This window comes from Notamacropus eugenii, chromosome 1, assembly GCF_028372415.1.
Source record: "Notamacropus eugenii isolate mMacEug1 chromosome 1, mMacEug1.pri_v2, whole genome shotgun sequence".
NCBI lineage: Eukaryota > Metazoa > Chordata > Mammalia > Diprotodontia > Macropodidae > Notamacropus > Notamacropus eugenii.
The window spans coordinates 122,841,177-122,863,521 of NC_092872.1; the positions used below are offsets into that span (position 1 = coordinate 122,841,177).

The 22,345-nt window shown below is 37.0% G+C and overlaps 1 protein-coding gene across 1 annotated transcript; it reads right to left on the reverse strand.

Annotated features, from left to right (window-relative positions):
• Window positions 1-666: 666 nt before the first annotated feature.
• Window positions 667-22,340, reverse strand: TOPORS (TOP1 binding arginine/serine rich protein, E3 ubiquitin ligase). Its single transcript, XM_072612717.1, has 2 exons — window positions 22,126-22,340; window positions 667-10,343 (listed from the first exon to the last, which is right to left on the reverse strand). Exon 2 carries the CDS (start codon window positions 10,338-10,340, stop codon window positions 7,350-7,352), a length of 2,991 nt encoding a protein of 996 aa, XP_072468818.1. The 5' UTR covers window positions 10,341-10,343; window positions 22,126-22,340; the 3' UTR covers window positions 667-7,349.
• Between the last annotated feature and the right edge of the window lie 5 nt (window positions 22,341-22,345).

A 22,345-nucleotide genomic window follows, 5' to 3' on the forward strand; every position in this document is an offset into this window, starting at 1 on the left:
CAGTGTCCCTTGAGCTGAGTCTTGAGACAAGGATTCTGAGAGATGGAGAGGTGAGAATAGAGCTTTAAATGTGTTTTCCTTTCACCTCTTGTCACTTCTACCCTCCAACTTCCTGACAGGTTAGGCTTCCCCACCTCTCCAGATTCTTTTTTGTTTCCTCCTTGAAGTACTTCTTTTCTGTATAAGACTATGATTCTCCACAATTCCCTGGAAAGTCGAGAGGTGTTCTTCAGTTTCTTTCAGGAGACAGACTGATTCTACACTTTATAGCTACATAGCTATTTCTTGGCACTGGCAGAACCAAGAGTACTTTCTCTGGAGGTCAATGCTGAATTCTCCCTGTCTGCCACAGTTGGGAATTTAGTTTCTCAGATTTTTTTCAATATTGTCAGCTACTGTGATGGCTAATACTAGCAGTGAACAGCTGGCCCAAGCTGTCTGTCATGAACATTCACTGAGCATTGTACAGCTCCTGAGAGTTTAATTGCAAAAAACAAAACTTCCTGATTTGCTGTGGATTAGCAGCCATTATAGCATTAGCTGCAGATATTCAAAATTATTAGATCATGCAAAGCCTTAGCACAAACTCACTGCCCATGATCTAAGTTAAGTGTCCTGTGATCTCCCCTTTCTCAAACTCCCACTGAGTAATGACATGCTTATGAATGAATGAAAAGACATTTATTAAGAACATATTCTCAAGTACTATGCTGAACACTGGGAATACAAATAGAAAAGTTAGATAATCCCTGCTCTTGAGGAGTTTACAGTCTAATTGGTAGAGATGACACATAAAGGAAGGATCAGCTGCAGGGCAGGTGGCAATGCCTAGGTGTGGAGAACTGAGTAACCAGACATATGGTAAAGCCTAGGGGTCCTTTCCATGAGCAGTACAACAGTAAAGTTTACTGGTCCATCTTATTAGAATTGTAGCTGGTGACTTCCAAATTGGTATAAGAAGTGACCATGTCAGCCCTGAAATCATAAGCTTGGTTCATGGCTATGAGGATCATGTTAGTGGATGGGTATATTAGGGGAGGAATCCTGAGATGGTGAGTTTCAAAGTTACCATCCGTCTATGTTCCAGAATTAACTACCATGCTCAACCCTCTGGGCAAGTCAATTCAATTTAACAAGCACTGACACATCTACAATGTGTCAGGCATTGTAAATTCAAAAAACAAAAATGAAAAACAGTACTTGCCATCAAGTTTACATTGCACTGGGATAGGGGTGAAGGGGACAATATGTACATAGGTAAGAAAATACCAAATATTTACAAAGTTTTACATATATACAAAGTGACAGGGGCTGATGGAAGAGCAGTGACTACCAGGAACAACAAAGAAAAGCCTGTATAATAGGACTGACACCTGATCAGAGAATGAAAAAGCTGGAGATTCCAAAAGGCAGAGAGAAGGAAAGAAAACAGTCCAGAGACAGGTTGGGCAAAGGCAAGAAGGCAGGAGACTTCAACAGAAATGGATTAGTTTCACTTTAGTTAAAACATAAGTATATTAAGGGTGATTAAGATGAAATAAGTCTAGAAAGCCTGGTTGAAAACAAGCTGTGAAGGGCTTTGGGTTTAGTTGCCAAAAAGAGGAACTTATATTTTAATCTAGCAGTAGAGGAGTTTGACGTTGTAAGACATGTTCTTTAGGAATATAAATTTGACAAACTGTGTGGAAAATGATGAAGAGAAACTGGAGAATGAGACCCATTAGGAGAATATACAATGATATAAAAGTGATAAGGTGATAAAGTGATAAAGGCCTAAACTTGGGTGGTGGTCACATGAGGGATCAGATGTGAGAGATTATGGAGGTAGAATCAGTAGAACTTGGTAACTGGAGACAAACTGTGAGAGACAAGGAAGAATTGAGGGGGACTGCAAGGTTGTAATTCTGGGTAAGGACAATAACAGAAATATAGAAATTGAAAAGTGTGTTTTGGAGTAAAAAGTTGGTTTTAACATGTTGGGAAATGCTTGTGAATCATGTAAATGGAGACCAGCAAATATCTGATGATTCTGGATTAGAGATGACAGGATATGAGGGCAGGACACAAAGACAGAAAGGTATTGGGGTTCACCAGCACTGAGATAACTGTACCCATTGCATTAAATCTTGTGCTCTTCTGCTTCTAGAAGCAGAGGCTCCCAAAGTGGGCGAAACTTCCCCTCTTAGGGGCACTGGAATAATCAAGGGGGTGTAGTAGTAGCTTCAGGTGCAATTGGGGGGCACTGAACAAAAATAAGGGGGTGGTGGATGCACAAGAGAAGAAAATTTTGAAAAACTGCACAAGTTTCATCTGTTGTGTAACAGAGTTAAAGTCATAGTGATTACATGATTTTCCAAATAAATACACAAAATGCAAGTTATAACTGATCAGTGGTCAAGTCTGTCAACAGGTCTTAACAAGCAAGTGTGTTGACAGGTGAGAATGTTGTGCACTGTCGGGAAGTCTAGCATATAACAGCAGGAATAAGTGAGTGTTTGCAATATGATGCTATATGGTTGCATGGTGCAATATTGCATCATCAAATTTTCAATGCAGGAAAAAACCCCACAGGTTTACAATAAATTATTAAATTTAAAATGCATTTTTAAAAATACTTTTTTTTGAAATGACACAAATTTAAAAAAACACTAAAAAGTTAAAGTTTTCCAAGGGGATGCTGAGTAATTTTTTTTTTTTTGAAAAGGGGGTTTGTAGGCCCAATAAGTTTGGGAACTTCTGCTAGAGATAGATAGGTAGTAAAGCAGATAGCCTGGAGTCATTAAGACCCAAGTTCAAATTCAGTTACAGACACTTGCTAGTTGTGTGACCTGGGCAAGTAATTGAACCTCTTCCTTGGTTTCAACTATAAAAATAAGGGCAGCATCACCTCAGGACTGTCATGAGGATCAAATGAGATATTTGTAAAGTACTTATCTTAGCACATTCCTTGGCACATAGGTGGTGTTATATAAGTGCTTTTTTTCCTTCTCAAGCTAGCCAGGTATGATTACAAGGTCTGTGAAGAAGGATCCTCCCCTACAGCTAACCAGAGCATTAAGTTTATCTTTGAACCAAATCAGGAGACCTTGCTTTTTGCCCAAAATTCTTTTCTCATTACTTCCTCAAACTTGATTTCATAAACCAGTCTTCACCATCTTAAACGTCACTCACCTTCATATACCTTCACCAGAGGGAACAGGGATTGGATAGCAGAAGATAAAAGTTCAACCAGTTTTTGTGGCATCATAATTTATACAAAGTGTTTTTTTTTTTAAGTTTTCATTTATATAGCATTTTATGGGCTGCAATTTTTTTTTCCTTCACAAGCCTGAGGCATAGTACAAAAGTCATCCCACTGGGGGTGTGGAGGGGTAGGGGGAAGGTGAAAGCAGAGGGAATTTGATAGTGATACCAGACTGATTCAATTTGAATCCAACTTCCTCACCTCAGTTGCCCAAGGTGGTCCACAGGTCCACCCTCTGGATCTCAATGGAGCTGGAGTTTCCAGCTTTTATGTTTTTGTACTTGAGTGACTAAGACACTAGTCAAAAGTCTGAGTCATTCAAGTCTCAAGGATAGTTTCAATAATTTATTTATAGGGGGAGAGAGTGGGAGGCAACTGGGATTAAATTATTTGCCCATGGTTGTACAGCTAGTAGGTGTCTGAGATTGCAATTGAACTCAGGTCATTCTCACTTCAGTGCTCTCTCCACGGTGCCACCAAGCTGACCTTCAATAACTTTTAAACATAGCCCAAACCTCATTGTGGGAGATGCTGGTGGAAATTTCTGTAATTCTAGCAAATAGTCAAGGTGCAAACTTAAATGACTGCAGTTCAAAACCAGTACTTGTTCCATTATGAGACAATGAAAGTCAACGTTTGTCAAGGAAAATCTTTGCCAGTTAAAATGAATTTGTTCATGAGACTTCTTATAAGAGATTAATACTGTTGAAAAAAGATTAAACTTGTTGGCCAATTTAAGGTCGATGGAACTAACGTTAGATTTAAAGTCGAACTCCGAAGATGTTTTCAAGATGAGGCTACAAGGCCATCACTCAGGGATATCAAAAAAGGCGATACTCGTTTTAGCTACAAATTGGACTAGAGGGCCCCCTTCCTATGATTCTGTAAATGAACACAGTAATTGGCAGTCTCCATAATATTATATGAATAGAAAGGGAAGGAAAGTATATTGCATAATAACTAAAGCATTTGATGGGAAATATATATTGGCAAAGAAATAGAAAACCAAAGTGGTCTTTAAATAAGAGGGGTAGGTATAGAAACCATTCTAAGGTGCTGGAACAGGAAGGAACCTTAGCAATTATCTAGGTCAGTACCTCTCAATGTGGTCTAGACTCGTGGAGGTCCCCCACAAGACTCTTACGCAGTTCACAAGTCAAAATGAATTTCATAATGCTAAGACATTATTTGCTTATTAAAATATTCCTCCCTTTCCCAACTATATATCTGTGTGAGGCTGGATTTCTTCATATACTTTGAGTAAAATAGCTAATCTCAATAGAGCAATGCAGAAGCAGATAAAAATGTTCTCGTTAAATTTTGTTTTAGAAAACATTTTTCATAAAAAATGTTACTTATGTCAACATGTAACACAATTTTAGTGAATATTTTAAAATTTTATCAGGTTATTTCTAACATCATAAAAATCAAGATACAACCCACACACAAAAAAAAAGCTCTTTGGAATTCTCAATAATTTTTAAATGTGTAAAGGAGTCTTGAGACCAAAAAAGCTAAAGAACTGCTAATCTAGCTCAATATTTTCAATTAACAGATTGAGTTTTAGAGAAGGTAAGTACTTCTTAGTACTTACTTCTTAAGCCTAAAATTACACAACTAGTAAAACACCAGTTAAAACAAACTGCCTCCTTCTCAACTTCTTGCATTGAAATATTTATTAAGCACCTAGTTCAGTTTTCAAAGTGCTATATCCTTTTGAAATATGGAGTCAAATTTTCCTTTAGAATTCTAAAGAAATCACAGAACAAAATTAAGAAAAGCAAAAACTGGAAAGGAAAAAATAGCTAAGAAAATGGAAACCACTTTAACCCACAAATCTCATTAATTTTAACAAATGTTACTACAATATGGATAGTAGAAATGTAAAACCATTTTAAAAATTAGTGAATTGAAAATCTTTTAAATCCTGAAATACAGGTGTTCTTCTAGAAAGTTTTTGTCATATGCTAAATTAAAAAAAAAATTCTACTCTTCTTATACACATCTTACACTCTTCTACCTCCATACCTTTACTGAACACTGTTTCCTGTACTTGGACTGTCTACTCATTTCTGAAACTTGAAGAAATGCAACCAGTCCCTCATGACAGCTCAAATGCCTCCTCCTCTATGGATTGCAAATGAATATTATATGATCCTACATATTTAGGCAGTCACATTCCACTTAATCTAAGTTATATTTTATGTCATATCTCCCTTCTCTTAGTCTGTAAGCCTCCAGATCCCATAACATTAGGAACTATGTATATCAAATAGTCCTCTTCTAATCCTAAAGGCTAATTCTTCATATGTACCAGGTACTTAATGTCTGTTGATCTGTACTGTTTATAGCAGGGGTGGAGAACCTGAGACCTCAAGGAACCATGTGGCCCTCTAGGTCCTCAAATGTGGCCTTGGACTGAACCCAAACTTCATAGAACATATACCCTTAAAAAAAGGATTTGTTCAGAAAACTTGGACACACAGCCAAGGACCTCGAAGGCCATATGTGCCCTCAAAGCCTCAGGTTCCCCACCCCAGATCTATAGAATACTGGTAAAACTTGACAAAATAGTTAACTTCCACACAAGCCAAATTTTGTTGGCAAAGGGCAGAAAAATGGTGACAAAAAAATCCTAAGATTTACATATACATAATAATTTTTAAAATTTTTTTTAAATAAGTATCTTTAAAAACTAATGATGATGCAAAGATGGTTATTTGATACGTCCAAAAAAGGGAAAAAGGTACCAAAGAAATTCTTTAGCAGGCAATTTTAGGTATTTTACAGACCACTTAGTGAAATATATTCCAACTAAAGTTAAGGCTCTTATTAAATCACAAATTATATTTAAAAGAATAAAATCACTGAATCCAAATTATTAAGAAATTGATAATCTGGAAAATTATGTGGAACAAATAAATATCACAGATAAAGGAAATTGTCTTCTAGACCATACTCTTTAAAATTTTTCATTTTCAAAACAGCATATCCTTTAAAAAAAAAAAAGTTTACCTTAACCTTTCCTATAATGGTCCTTCAATCTTTATGAACTCACTATTCAACCCTTGTTTCTCATTACCACCTCTAGACTAATTTCCCACTTGTGTACATTATTTTTAACTCCAAACTAAAGGAAATATTATTATTCAAAAGTCAAACTCATAATGAATCCAAAGTCTGCTGCTCAGTCTCTAAACCTGTATTTAAATCTGAATAGCTATTTTTCTCAACTATTAAATAAGGTTGAGACATGGATGAAATATTTCCTACTGAGGATATGTTATAGTCAAATATAATAAGAAACTAAGGATGTTGCAAAAAAATGCTAAACTCTTTGGATGGAGGAGACAAATGTTATATTCATAATCCTGAATGAAATATGTATTAGTTACTAACGTATAACTTTGAAAGTCCAATTAAAATAAAGTGGGAATAAATGACAACTTTCCCATCAAGAACCTTCTAGGACTGAGCTTCAATTCAAGCATGTTACACTATGCTAGAAAAAAAATATGGTGGGAAATCTGTGGATTTTTTTTTTTGGGTTAAAATATTATTGCTTTATTGAGCTTTTCGCTGAACTCATATTTCATTTGCAGTCAAGTTAGACATGTATACAAATAACATGAAAACATTTCCTGGCAGAAGTCAAAGTAATTCATGCAGATAAAAATAGTTGGAATTAACCTTTAAAGATTGTTTCAAATTATACAAATTTTCTAAAAAAAAAAAACAAAAACAAAATAACTTTACCCATCATAAAGTTTTGTAAGCAAATTTTCACAATAATTTTCTTAAAAATCATAATTTAAAAATATCCATTGAATATTTTATAGAATGAGAATTCAATATGGCTTTATGAATTACAACTTTTAAAATTTACATTTTATTTAGAAAAAAAAGAATATAAGTTTTAAATAAACTGTTAGCAAGGTTTTTTTTTTTTACTCAAAAGTGCTTGTCTTTGAGTTTTGTTCACTTTCTGAATAAAATGCTCTTACAAAACCTAAACTTGAAAATCACTTTAAGAGTTTAAAGGGAAGAAAAAATATCTTCACCAGAAAGTTTCATCTTTACATATCTTAATTAAATGTAAAACATGTTATGTCTTTTCTTGAGGACCAATACAAGATTTCTCTATGATATGCTTTGGCAGTCTTAGTATTAATGATGGTCGCTCTGGAGAAGTCTCTATTACTGATATCTTTGGAGATGGCAAATGTACAGATGGTTCAGTCTGTATAGATTCAATGTCACTGTGCAGGTTGCCCATATCAGAAACAAAGGTGCTCTCTCTCACTGCAAAAGTCTGTTCAGCTGAGGTTTCCTGGAGTGGAAGATTATCTACAGTCTTGGTGATAATATCCAAATCACTATCACATGGGGTGATTTCACAATCCTTGTCCAGGATAGTAATTCCATCACTCGGGGTAAATCTATCTTTCCTCTTAATTGGCCCCAAGACAGGAGAGGAAGATTCTTTTTTACTATGCTGAGTTACCAAAATGGCACAACTGTCAGACTCAATATTTTCTTTCACTTCTGGTTCCTTATCACTATCAGTCTCAATTGTAATCACAATTGGAGAAGACTGTGAAGAATTACTTGTATGATGTCTCTTGTGTCTCCTCCTATGTTTTTTCTTTTTCTTTTTATGATGTCTACTTGTGTCAGTAGTTTTGCCTTCATAAACTATCTCTACACTCAGGCTTCGGGCTCTCTTTTTCCTTCTCTTGTGTCTATCCCTGCTGGATCTATCCGAAAAGCTGTCACTCTCATTTTTGTAGCTTTCACCAAACTTGGAAGATTTCTCAAAACATTCTCCCTTTCCCTTGGAAGAATCTTCATAAGACTGTTCAGTCTCTTTATGGGTACCCTCCAAGTGCCGAGTTTTGTACTTTCGTTTCCCCCCAGGCTTTTCACATCTCACTCGGTCAGATCCTACAGACACATCTCTTGATTTATTACTGGACCGACTCCTTGACCTGTGCCTTTCATTGTAGTAATGCCTCCTCTCATTGTGACTACTTTCCTTCCTAGCATTTGTCCTTTCAGAAAAGGTCTGAATTCTAAATTCTGGACTAGAAGATTGTCGAGGATAATGAGCTAGAGTTCTCTTCCTATATGATGACTCATAGCCATCCCTATTTCTACTATAGTAAGTATATTCCCATTGATATCGTCTAGTATAATTATTTCTTAAATAGTATCGTTCCCTATCCCTGCTTCTTGATCTTCTTTTACCATGATCACTGCTCCGAGATCTTGATCTGCTTCTCTCTCTGGAAACGGTGCTTTCACTGCTTAAGGATACCGTTTGACTTTTTCCTGACCAACTGTTATCTCTAGTTCTTGATGCTTTCTTGTCTTTTCTATCTTTAAGTTGACTACTATCTCTGCTTCTTGATCGTCTGCTTTTTGTCCGTCTCTTTCCATGATGTTTCCTACAGCTCTTTCGGTCATGTCCATCTTTGCTTTGAGAATATGAATCTGAACTTCTTGATCGTCCCCTCTTTTTGGACAGTCTATGGCTACATGGAGAACATACTCTTTCTACTGTCACTGATGAGCTCAAGGTCTTGGGAGATGATGAAACTGATCGTTTCTCCTTTTTTGATCTAAGTATCCTATCAGAAAGTGAAGTATCAGAATTACAATGACTTTTATTTATTTGCCCATCTTTTGAAACAAATGAATGTGGAGATGAACATCTACTAAAATCACTGTCACTGGAGCTGGGATCTGGCTTCTTCACAGATTCATTTTTCTGAGCCTCTGATTCTTCAGAGTCAGAGGACAATTCAACAAGTTCTGGGGTTCTCTCAGCTAATGGTTTAACATATCCAACAATGACACAATTGTCTGATGAAGAATCAACATCATCGTTTAGGTCCTGATTAGTATCTATACCAACTGGAGTCTGGGGTCTATTTCTTACAAGTTCTTCATCTGAACTGTCAGATGTATTTAAAGGGGAAGACACAGCTGCATAAACCTGCTCTGAACTTGAATATGATGGCCCCGGAGTTTCATCATCCCATGGAGCTTGACTAGCAGTCAATGCATTAGTATCTAGTTCCTGATTATCTGCCTCATCAGGAGATATGGTAATAACTGAGGAATCTGACTGGCTACCTTCTTCATATGAGGGAGCAGGACAGTCATAATTAGCATGTTGATCAAAAGCCTCCATGTTAAAAGGAGATCGAGCAAAACTGATAAATTCATGTAAAAAATGGTCAGTTCGATTAAGTAAAAAAGGTTTTAAGTCATTGACAAAAGCCTGACTCTCTAAGTCATAGCGAGTAACGTTACTCATAATGATGTGCTGAACAATATTGACTAAAGATCCATGAGTTCCAAAGAGAACTGTTAGTTCACGTTTTAACCATGGAACTAATCTGTGAAGGCAAGCAGGATTTCTACGGAAAAATTCAGCTGAAATATCCCTATAGCGGCCACCATCTTGAATATGTCTAACACGAATACCAGAACGATACAGTGTTCTTCTGAAATTAATCATATCTGATTCTTGAATTTTCCGCAAGGATCTTCCTTCCTGTCTCAATATATGATGAATTCCACTGTCTCTCTGTCGTATCGGTGCAGCAGAAAACTGTTCAAATAGTACTCCACTGTCAGATGGTGTTTCAGTTCTTCGAAGGGAAGTATTCCTTTGGGAATAGGCAGAAGCACTTCTTTCCCTTCTCCAGGTAGTTGTTCGGTAGCGAAATCTTCGCCCCTCAGGACTAGCAAAAGAGCCTTGAACATATTCCTTGTTCATGTTCCTATATGAAGGCCTTAGGACATATTCCTCAAAGTCATTTTCTGCCCTCACCGAATGGAAGATGGACTGAAATGGTTGTTTGCAGAGTGGACATTCAGCTTTGTTTTTTGACCATTCCTGTACACAGCGGAAACAGAACTTATGCAAGCAGTGACCCAGATATGCCACATTGTCAAATTTGTCTAAACATATAGGACACTTAGAATCAGGAGAGGCATCAGCAGGAACTGTCCACTGCAACTTGCTGGTACCAGCTTTAGGTGAAAAGTTGTTATCTACTGTAAATTCTTCAGCTGCCGATGCCATTACCTGTAAAGGAAAAGAAATATCAGTACACTAGGATGTTAACTTTATTAAGAATGAAGTTATAGTGAAAAAAAGTAGATGAAACATAGAACCTTGTAACATACAACAGTAAAAGTAACTCAAGAGTGGTTGAATTCTTCAATTAACTAGTTAGAGCTCTTTACTTTGGGACCTGAAAGGAAGGCTATTATTATTGAATTTTATTTTTCTATGTCTTTGATTTCTGAAGAACAGCTGAAGGAGATATTCAAAGAATAAACATCCAGAACTACTTTTTATCAACTGGTAGTACACAGAGCTTTTTTCCTTTTGTTAATTTGTTGGACTTAGTAAGATTTCTTTTTTTGTTCCCCAAAAGGATCTCGCTTCATAGTTTACCTACCTGCTATTGCAAGAGGACTTTCTACCTGATCTGTAGGAAGATTTTGTCTACCCTGATGCTTATTATTTTCTTTATTCATCTGGACACTGGCTGACATGATTTACTGAAAATGAAATAATAATAACTAGGACACTGGAGTCAGAAGATAGGTATTCAAATTCCATTTCTGCTACTTAGCACTTACATGACAAAAGAAAAATCACATTCCTTCCAAAACTCAGTTTCCAATTTCATTGGATGATGAGTCTGAACTATATGATCATGAAGATTCCTTTGGTTCTATGTCACAAATGTTCTTTTCCCTTTGAAATTCCCTCTCCTCATATGTTCTTCCCTCTACTGTAGTTCTTTTCTTTCCTGCTCCAATCTTGTTTACTTTTATCTCATGCCTCAGTTTCATTTGTTATCTTTCTCCCACAGTGCAGTTGGTAACCATTATATACAAAGTATAAAAATTACGTACATAAAAGCTTTCTACATTTTGTTTGAGGCTACCAGATTAATCAAGTTATATTGTTTCCTTTTACCTGAAGTAAAAGATTTAAAAATTTTTTTTTAAAAGACTTACAAAAATTCAGCCATTTCATTTTATCCATAATAGGATCATAGGTTTAAAGCTGGAAGGGTCATTAGAAGTTTTCTAGTCTTATCCATTCTTTTTACAGATGAGGAAAAAAAAAAAGAATTACCTTACCTTTTGAATTACCAGAAGACATTCAGGGATTTGCCTAAGATGTCTGCCTCTGTCTCTCTCATACACACACATACACACAGCTAGTAGTAAGCAGAAAAGGCAACATTTGAACCTACTGACTCCAAATCTACTGCTCACACCCATACCACACTGCCATCAAATGGTATTCAAAGAATTAAAGAAGACAGTTATGCCTCAGTTCTTATTGGATTACAAATTGCAGATCTATCAAAAAAAAAGTCAAATCAGTTATTGTGAGGATGGTATGTATAGTTTTTTAAAATTATCTAAGCTCTATATCATGCTCTTCATTCCTAAAATACATTCCAAAAAAAAGCTTCATAGCCCATCAATCAATCTTACTATTTGTTAACTGCTTAGGGAAAATGTTTAATAGTAGATCTGAAGTGATTGCTCAAAATAACATATTGAATTAGTTATGGATTCATTTATTCACTATCCATGAATATTGGCTCTCTTTCCTTTATCTTCAGTTAAGAGTATCAAAGATACTAAATTCAGCAAGCCTAAACAAGGTAATCTTAGAAGAAAACTACTTCAACTCTTGAGATTTTATTTCAATGGCTATGACCTCAGGGCTGTGGATACACCCTCTACTAATGCAGTGTCTTCTTATCCTGTTCAATTTTCACCCATTATTTTTCACAATTCCATTAAGGATGACCAAATGTGCTAGAAGACATTCTTCTTGGTCTCTTAATATTTTGTGGATACCAACAAAGAATTTGAGAAGGTCATCTTTTATTGCTCTCTCTCACTACCTGTTTTCTTCCAACGTTACGTGTCCTTGATGGCATATTACCATCATTTCTCATATGAAAGTTATCATTGAAAACAGGATATAGCCCATGTACAATCACCCCACTTTTCTACATTGAACACTGGTTATCTGAAACTTTGATTCTTTGGAATTTATGCTGATCTATGAGTACATTATGGAAGAAAACTGCATTTTAGTCCAAATCTGTCAGAGACAATTTGTTAAAGATGGTCATTTCTGCTAGGCAAGGTTCAAATGGACAGAATTCTACCAGTTAATCAGTTTGCTCTCTCAACTAAAACAACAAAATTCCTATTATTAGCTTGGTTATCACAAGTGAAACAACTATTGATCTAGTTAGAAAATTAAGATCAGTCATCAAATTATCTTCTGTTCAAGAATAACTTTCATTCAAAATAAGACAAAGGACTTTACAATACCACTTTTATTATTAAAATATTATTTATTATTTTTAATAATGCTGATGCCTTACTATACTTAACTATGTTAACTGCTGGATTTGAGGGTGGGTGGAACTTTAGTGGCAAGGAGGAACTAGGAATCATTTAAAGTAGGTGTTCTTAAAAAAGTCAAGCCATTTAAAGTAGGGGTTTCTTTTGCAACATCATGGTAGTCTAACGAATCCTATGGACATCTCAGAATATTATTATCAAATGCATAAAAACAGGAGATTACAAAGGAAATTAATTATTTTAAACTAGTGCACATACATGCAAACATACACACACACAACACAATTTCATAGACCACAGGTTAAGAACACCTGATTTTGAGCACTGAAAATTTGAATTAAAAGAACTCAATGGGAAGCACTCAAGTGATGAAGGAAAGCAAAAAGGAGATTCAAAGGACCCAGTTATAAGATGAACTCTTCCTGCAGAAGTTTGCCACGCTTCACATCAAGGGCCATATATTTTAACTAAGAAATCAAGTCTCCTTAACACCCCGGTTACAGTAAATGTAACTGTCATGACTGACTCTCATGTAAAGGACTTCAAAATACATGAGACAAATTTTAAAATAGTAACTTTCGAACCTAGTAGAAAAAAAAAAAGCCATGAATTTTTCAGAGAAATTTTTAAAAGCTGGCTATGCATTGTGCTAGGGGAAAAAGTTGCCTCATGTTTCCAATGTGGGGAAGTAATTAACATAAAAACAGTCTAGGATGATTTTAAAAAAAAATTGTAGGAAATACTGGTGAAGATAGGGAAATTAAATAAAATAAAATTCTGTAATAGTGTGGTTAGTGACAGAAAATACCATATAGTCTTCCTTGTGCTAAGGTACTGGCAGTGCTAAGTCAAGAACTCAGATTTCTCTGATACCCAGAGTCTAGCACTATGTAGCTTTTTTCAAGGGGATTACATAAGAAAATATTGAATCAACAACTTCAACTATTTGGTGATTTCAATGACCATTATAAAAGTGTTAGATTTCAAGAAGTATGCTTTTAACACTGTATTTCCTACATATTAAATACTATAAAGTTCAGTCAATATTTTAAAGTTTTGTTGATGACTTTATTTTGTAAGCCTTTGCCATTCCAGATATACATTCCCTCTTCCCCACCAACAAAAACCTCTCTCTCCTCAGAAAAAGTTAGGCAAAACTGATAGACCCACTATTTTTCATACTGACACTTCTTACTCTAGGAATATGATCTTTCTCAAGATCATGTGCTGTATGTTAAACATGACAAAACCTATTCATGAATTTGCTAATAGTTAAGCTAGACAACTTGAAACTTGAAAGACCTCTGAAGTTTTTTATATACTTCAGGGACCTGAAGTTTCATCAGTGTAGGTCCTTCCCTTCACTGAAGCAAATTGCCTTGATCAGTGGACAACAGAAATATAAGGTCTATCACTGGATTCATACTCAAAAGCTTCTCAAAGTTTTGGAGTTCCTGTCAGAGCTTGTGATCCACAGATGTAACAACTGAGAACCCAGAGTCACTTCCCAAAGTACAAAGGGACATAAACAGAACATTAGTGGAGGTCTTAAGTTCCTACACACTTTTCAATATTTCTCATATTCTTCTATTCAATAAAAGGCATACCATCACCTTATACTGTTAACTTAAGGAAAAGGCTAAATGAAGAAATTGAAATCTTGGAAAGGACCCAACCAACTTTCCTTGTCACTGACTGGACAGGATTATATGTAAATTGTACCATAAAGATAAGTGTCTACCCTTTTGTTAAAAGACTACAAGGAGACTTTAATAACCTCACTATAAAACCATAGGTTAAGAAGACAGGTGTTACATTACACTATACATTTCTGCTTAAAGGCTTATAGTCTATGAAGATTATAATAGCCTAAAAGGTACTCAAATAATGAGAAGAAAATGAAAATAAGGAAGAAGCACAAGTAAAATGCTGCACAGTAAGACGGCAATATACCTTATTCTCAAAAATCTGATAAACTGGTGAAGGTGAAGTCTAAGCCCTAAGACACCAATTATATTAATATCCATAAAATCACTCATTTCACCTTCTTGTATGGCACATAGGAGGCACTGTGGATTAGTAGGTAAGAGACTGGTCATGGAGTCAGAAAGACCTGGGTCCAAGTCTCACCTCTTGACTGAATATTAACTTCCTGGCTGTATGTGCTACCTGGTCAAATAGATCTGGGAATCACCAGCATGGAAATCAAGTGTAGATCACCAAGTGAAACAGTGTAAAGGGTGAGGAGAAGAGAGCCAAAGGAGGGAACTTGGTGGGACACTCAGTTACAGGGCGTGAATTAAATGAAGATCCACTAAGAGACTGAGAAACAGACTGATAGGTATGAGAAGAACCCAAGAAATGGTATTACAAAAACCCAGAGCGAAGAGTAGTATCAAAGAAAAGTGGGTAATCAACAATGCCATAGACTGCAGAGATATCAAGAAGGATGAGAATTGAGAAAAAAAAATTAGATTTTGCAAGTAAAAGATCATTAATAACTTTGGAGACTGAATTTTGGAGATTTCAGTTGAAAGATGAAGTTGGAAGCCAAGCTGTAAAGAGTTAAGAAGAGAACAGAAAAGTAGAGGCACCTATGACAGACAGCCTCCTCAAGAAGTTTAGCCATATATCTTCCTTACAGTGATATTCTTGAAGATTTGAGATATATTTTTGTCTATTGGGATTTTTGTACATTCCAGTAACTTCTCAAATTTTTCTGTTTTGAGATATATCTTTGAGAAACTGCATTTCCTGCATTTGCTGTGATAAAAAGCAAATATTGTGTAAAAATCAACGTTAAAAAAAAATAAAGATGGTTGTGTCCAATATGAAAAAAAAAAGTTGAGCTATAAAAAGGTGAGATGATAGTAGGGATATACTGACAAAATGAGGGTTTTTTGAAGATAGGAAGGCTTAGTAGGCAGTAGGGAAGTATCCATTAGACATTGAAAAAAATGAGAGTGGGGATGACAGATACGGCAATGTCTTGGAGAAGATAGGCTGGAATGGGATCAATTGCACATGTGGAGGGATTAGCCTTGGCAAAGAGAATGGCCACCTTCTTCAATGAGAAAGGTTAAGAAGGAAATAGTGGCAGAAGACATCTGAGTGATATGAGATAAAGGAGAAAAGAGGAGAGTTCTTGGTAAATGGCCTCAACTTTTTCCTTTAAAATGAGGTAAGGCTCTTGGTTGAAAGGGTAAGGGAAGGGGAAGTCATGGATGTTTGAGAAGATCTTAAAAAGTCTGGAAATGCTGTGTATCTGGAAATGCAACAATAGGACTGTGGTTTGTCCTTCCTTGTCGAAGAGGACCATGACATCAAGAAGGTGATGCCATGACTTGCTAGTGAAGTTCTCTAGATCAATGAAATGACAGGTCAAATCCCTATTACTATATGGATTACCAGTGTGAAAGAGAGGGCTATTATATTTCAAATATTTCGTGTCACTCTTCCTCATTCCTCACTTAGCCTTTTAATTTTTCAATTAACTCAGATATTGCTACCAGTCTCCCATTTCCCTCCCTAGTTTTAAGGATGGCAGCAGATATGTCAATATTTCCAAAAACAGATTAAGATATTATCATAAAAGGGACAAAATTTGACTTTAATTTTCAGTATAAAATATTGGTTGATAAATAATTCCTCTGCCTGATAAATATGGACCTATTTTCCTATCTACATTTCAGTAGTAGCCTGTAACAAGCTCTGAATCTTTGAGTCTTTCCCTTATATTCTGATTATGATTCATTTAAGTAAAAAAATCTCTACAGGATCCTGTTTAAGTACAGGGATAAAATATGAAATAAAACACCAGTTAAGGCCCTTCTATTAATTCTAAACCCCTCTTCCAGACTTACTTCACATTACTTTCCTGTTCACAAACTACTAGCAGGTACCAAAACTGATTCTGCATGCTCTCTCATTTGTGTATCTGTGTATTAGTGTAGGGCTGGAACAAACTCTCTTCATATCTAACTAACAAGCATTTGTTCAGTGCCCACAGTGTTCCAGGCATTTGGCTGGGTCCTGGGGACACAGAAAAGAACAAAACAGCTTCTGCCCTTAAGGAAACTGGATGCATCACTCACACACACACTCACACGCAATTTTTTTTTTTCTTTTTTGGAGAGGAGGAGAGGCACCAGCAGCTGGGTGAATCTAGAATGGCCTCATACAGATCATGCTGCTTCAGTGCATCTTTAAAGAAAGCTAGCAATTTGCAAGAGATAAAAAGTTAAAAAGGGAGTAAAAGAGGACAGCCTATGACAAAGGAACAGCAAGATAACATCTGATATTACTATAGCATTTGCAAAGTACATTCATTATATGATTTGTTCCTCACAGAAAGCTCAATAAAGTAGGTGCTACTATTTTACAGATAAACAGGCTTAGAAAGGTTAAGTGACTTTCAAAGGATCTCATAGTAAATGTACCAACACAAATCTTGCACAAAAACTGAAGCCTACTCTTCCTGACTCCAGATTCACCAATCTACAGATTATTCTATATGGCCATCCACTTTATGAGCTCCCTCTTCTTCCACTGTCTTCAGCTAAAAACCATACGACACCACTTTCCACTCTTACTATCCTTCCCCCATTCTCAACAACAGGACAGTCCTTAATACCAAGGCCAGCTCCTTTACCCCCTTCAATAGATCTCATATCCTCTAGCAGACTGCAACCTCAGTCAACTTCTCTAGAATCTTTACCCTCTTCCAATCTACTAGTTCCTCTCTTTCTACCTTCAAACATGCCCAAGACTCCCCCCATCCTTAAACATTTTTCAAAAAAATTTAAAACCCTTCACTAGATTTTATCATCCCTTTATCTTGCTCCTCCCTCCCTTTCTCATTCAAACTAGAAAAAACTGACTGTTCTCCTTACCTGATTCCTTTACTCCTCAATCCTTTGCAATATGGCTTAAGACTTCATCAATCAATTGCAACTGCTCTCTCCAAAGTTACCACTTATCCCTAAATTGCCAAACCTGATGATCTTTTCTCAGTCTTCATCCTTTTCAACCTAGCTGCAGCATATGGCATTGCTGGTTACTGTCTCTTCCAGGATATTCTCTTGTTAGTTTTCATGACACTGGTGTCTCCTAACTCTCCTGTCTGACTGTTCTTCCACTTTTCTTTGGTTGCTCATTATAAGACATACTCTAATTGTAGGTATCTCCCATGGTAACTCCATCAGCTCCCCATAAATATCATCTGTATGGAGATGACTCATACATCTATATACTAAACACTTTAGTCTCTCTCCTGAACTTCAGTCCTCTCTTCTAAACATCAATTTTCTTCCAAAGATGCCATCATCCTTCCAGTTTCCCTGATTTATAATTTTGTCATCATGATTAAGTCCTCACACTCATGAAATATGTACGTGTGTATATATAAATCTCTCTCTCTCTCTTTCTCTCTCTCTATATATACATATATACATATAATATTTGCCTCTGAATTTTTTACCACCAATTTAATCCTCTCCACTCATACAGCTACCATTTAGTTCAACCCTTCACAAGCTCCTGACTAGATTATTATAACAACTTCCTAACTGGTCTCCTAGCCTTTCTCCCCATTCCAATCCTTCCCACATACTGCTGACAAAGTGATTTTTCTGAGAAGATCTAGCCATGTCACTCCCCTACATCATCAACTCTAATGGCTCCTTATTGCCTGTAGGATCACATGTAAATTCCTCTATTTGGCATAAAAAGCTGTTCTTAATCTTTTTTCAACCTCACTGGACAGCATTCTCACATTACTCCCTCTTTCAATCTAATTTAATACAGCCAAACTGGCACCCTCTCTGCTAAACACACACACACACACACACACACACACACACACACACACACACACACACACACACACACACACACACACACACACACACACACACACACACACACACACACACACACACACACACACACACACACCCTTCCCCACCTTTGCACCAGTCTCACCTCTGCTCCTTAGAATCCCTTTATTTCAAGAACAGCTCCAGCAAGGAATTTTTCTGTTAGACTTAGTACTTCATTGCAATGCAAGGACTTAAAAAAATTCCAAATACACTTGAGGCAAAATGTCCTCTACATCCCAAGAAAGAACTATGGAATTTGATCCCAGAATGAAGACCATTTTCTTTTGTATTATGTTTTATTTTGTTTTATGATTTTTCCCATTCATTTTAATTCTTCTATGCAACATGACTACGGTGAAAATGTATTTAATAGGAATGTATGTGTAGAACCTATATAAAATTGCATGCCGTCTCGGGGAGAGAGCAGTGAAGGATAGGGAAAAATTCTAAGATATATGGAAGTGATTGTAGAACACTGAAAACAGATAAAATAATTTAATTAACAAAAAAAAGGGTAGCTCCAGCATTATATTCTAAGTAAGCTTTTCCTGCTTCCTCCTAACTGACAGTAATTTCCCTCCCAAAATACGCTCTATTTAAATACTTCTATTTATTCTCTATATATTTTGTATGTGACTCTAAGTCTACTCTACTATTAGAGAGTAAAGTTCTTTCTAGTAGAGGCTGTTTCATCCTTTATATTTGCACACACAATAACAGGCAGGTACTTAATAAATGCTAAGTTAGTTGACTCAGTTCCTTTAAGACAAAGGTTAGGGGTTATCTGCTCTAGGAAGCTTTCTCCCCAGCTGAAAATGATTTCATATTCATCAAATTTTCTAGAGTATTCTGCCTGGATCTTTGCTTTCCCCTTGGCATATTCTACCCACATAAACTTACTCATGTTCCCGGCCTTTCTCATGTCCCAGTAAACTCTTTAAGGATAGACAAATTCTTTTGACTTTGTATTCTCAGGATTTAGGCACAGTACTTTGTGCACAGGAAGAGCTTGAAAGATGATTACTGAACTGAATCAAAGATTACCTTATTCTATTTACAGGCATATCTCATTTATTGCACTTGGAAGATATTGTATTTTTTTTTTTTTTTTACCAACTGAAGCTTTGTGGTAATCCTGTCTCTAGGAAGTCTTTCAGCACCATTTTTTCCAAAAGCATGTGCTCACATTCTGCCTCACAATTTGGTAATTCTCACTATAATTCAAACTTTTCCACCACTATTACATCTGTTATGGTGATCTGTGATCCAAGTGATCTATGATGTTACTATTGTAATAGTTTTGGGGTACCTCGAACCTTGCCTATATGAGACAGTGAACATAACTGATAAATGTAAATGTTCTGACTGCTCCTCCAACTGATTCCCTCCTTTCTCTCTCTCTCTCTCTCCTTGAGCTTCCCTATTCCCTGAGACACAATAATATTGAAATTAGGAAAATTAACAACCCTACAATGGCCTCTAAGTGTTCAAGTGGAAGGAAGTGAATCAATTCAGCAAACTTTATTTTTTTTCTTATGTTAAGAAAGTGTCACAGCCACTTCAACCTTAAGCAACCACCACTCTAATCAGTCAGCAATCATGAACATCAAGGCAAGACCCTCCACCAGTAAAAAGATTACAATGCGATGAAGGCTCAGAAGATGGACAGCATTGTTTTTTAGCAATAAAGTACTTTTAAATTAAGGTATGTATATCTTTTTTTTCAATATAGTACAAGTACACATTTAATAGACTACAGTAAACAAATATTATATGCACTGGGAAACAAAACAATTCATGTAACTAGCTTTATCGAGATATCAGCTTGATATTCGATTTATTGCAGAGGTCTAAAACCCAACTGGCAATATCTCCAAGGGGTCCATATTGAGTAATCTGCTCTACCTTAGCAGACTGAACAAAGAAGTCTCTTATCCAAGACCGAAGCTCTCCAATCCAGCCAAATCATCCTGTTCTCTCTGATCCTGCTCTCTAATGAACTCAATATGCTACATTCTCTCCATCTTCTTCTCAGTGCCTTTGAACCCTCATGCCTGGAAGACACTAAGTCCACTAAATCAAGAAGAATTTATTAAGCAGTAATGCTAACTTATGCTAGGTATACAAAGAAGCATAAAAACAAGATTCCTGTTCTAAAGGAGATCACTTCCTAATGAGGAATTCAATGTGCACACCCTCCTTACTTCACCATCTCTTTTCCTTCAAGATGAAGCTCAGAAACTGCCTTTTTTGCATGTTTTTCTTGATCAACCTCTCCCCTTCCAATGCTAGTGCCTCCCCTCTAAAATGTACCAAGCTTTTTGGAAATGCAGTTTTTAACTACTTTGTATAGGTAGATGGTGGTTCAAGAGATGATATGTTGAACCTAAATTCAACAGGTGGGTGGACCTCAATTTAAATCCTGCCTCAAACATTTACTTGTGTGAGACACAAGTCACTTAGCTTCTCTTGGTCTCAGTTTCTACATCAATAAAATGGAGATAATAATAGCCTTCAAATCTCAAGGTAGTTATGAGAATAAAGTATTCATAAAGTGCTTTGCAAACTGTAAAGTGCTACACAGATGCTAAGGCTAGTGTTTTGCAAACCTTAAGGTGCTTGCTATATAAATGGTTTGCCTTTCGAGGACTGTCTCATTAGATGCTCACAACAAACCTGGAAGGCCGGTGCCATCATTATTATTAGTCCCATTTTACAGATGAAGTTGAGGGAAACACATGGTAACTGACCAGTATCTAAGGTCGAATTTCAATTCAGATTTTCCTAATCCCAGGTCCAGTACTGTATCGACTATGCCACATAGCTGTGATAGATTAAATAGATGGACAGATACAAGGTTCTGACATTTTTTGAGTCATCACCCCTTTGACAGTCTGGGGAAGCTTAAGGGCACATTTTCAGAAAAGTTTTTAAAAACACAAAAATAAAATACGTAGACTTACAAAGGAAACCAATTATATCAAAGTATAATTAATTTTAAAAAATCTTTAGATTTTTTAGAGTTAGAGATCACGGGTTAAGAGCTTCTAATATATATGTTATATTTAAGCTGCACACGCACACCTAATCTCCACTAGAATAGAAGCAAGCAAGGATAGTTTCTTTTTTTTGTATACCTAGACCTAGCATAGCAAGTGCTGTTACAGTAGGTGTTCATACTAAACTGATCCTACGGCGGGGCAGCAAATAACACCCACGGGAGTTTGCACTTTCTCATTCGAAGAACGCCCCCCAGGCCCGAGGGGCTGCAGCTCCGGCTCCGGCCCTCCCTCTTCAAGTAGAGGGAGGCTCCAAATGATCTCTCAGCCCCATTCCACAAGTGCAGGCTCCCCGACAGCCCGGGAAGTACCCCCACTCACCAACCTCAACACTCGGCGGGGTTCGTGGACGCCCCTCCGGGCCGCAGCAACGGCCACAGCTGCCAGGCCCCGGCCCAGCTCTTCGAAACCCCAGGCCGGGCCTCGCCACGCTGGGAATAGTGCTCCTGACACCCCGGAGCTCCAGAATCGGGCCGTCGCCCCCGTCCTGGACCTCCTGTCCGCCCCCACGGCTCACCTCTGAAGGCTCCGGCGCAGTCCAGACAAAGAAGGTTCTCTCGGGAATAACCCCAAGCGATCCAGCCGCCGACCGGCAAGAAGCCGCTCTATCCCCAGCTTGTGCTGTAAGCACAAGCGAGCGTCTCTCTCCCCCCACTCCTTCAAGCGGAGGAGGAGCCAGCGGCGGCGATCTTTTGTCGTAGGGCGCAGGTCACCAATAGCGAGCTTCCGGTTAACTC

Coding starts and splice junctions, on each gene's coding strand:
- TOPORS (XM_072612717.1), bottom strand. CDS start 10,340: ATGGCATCGGCAGCTGAAGAATTTACAGTAGATAACAACTTTTCACCT.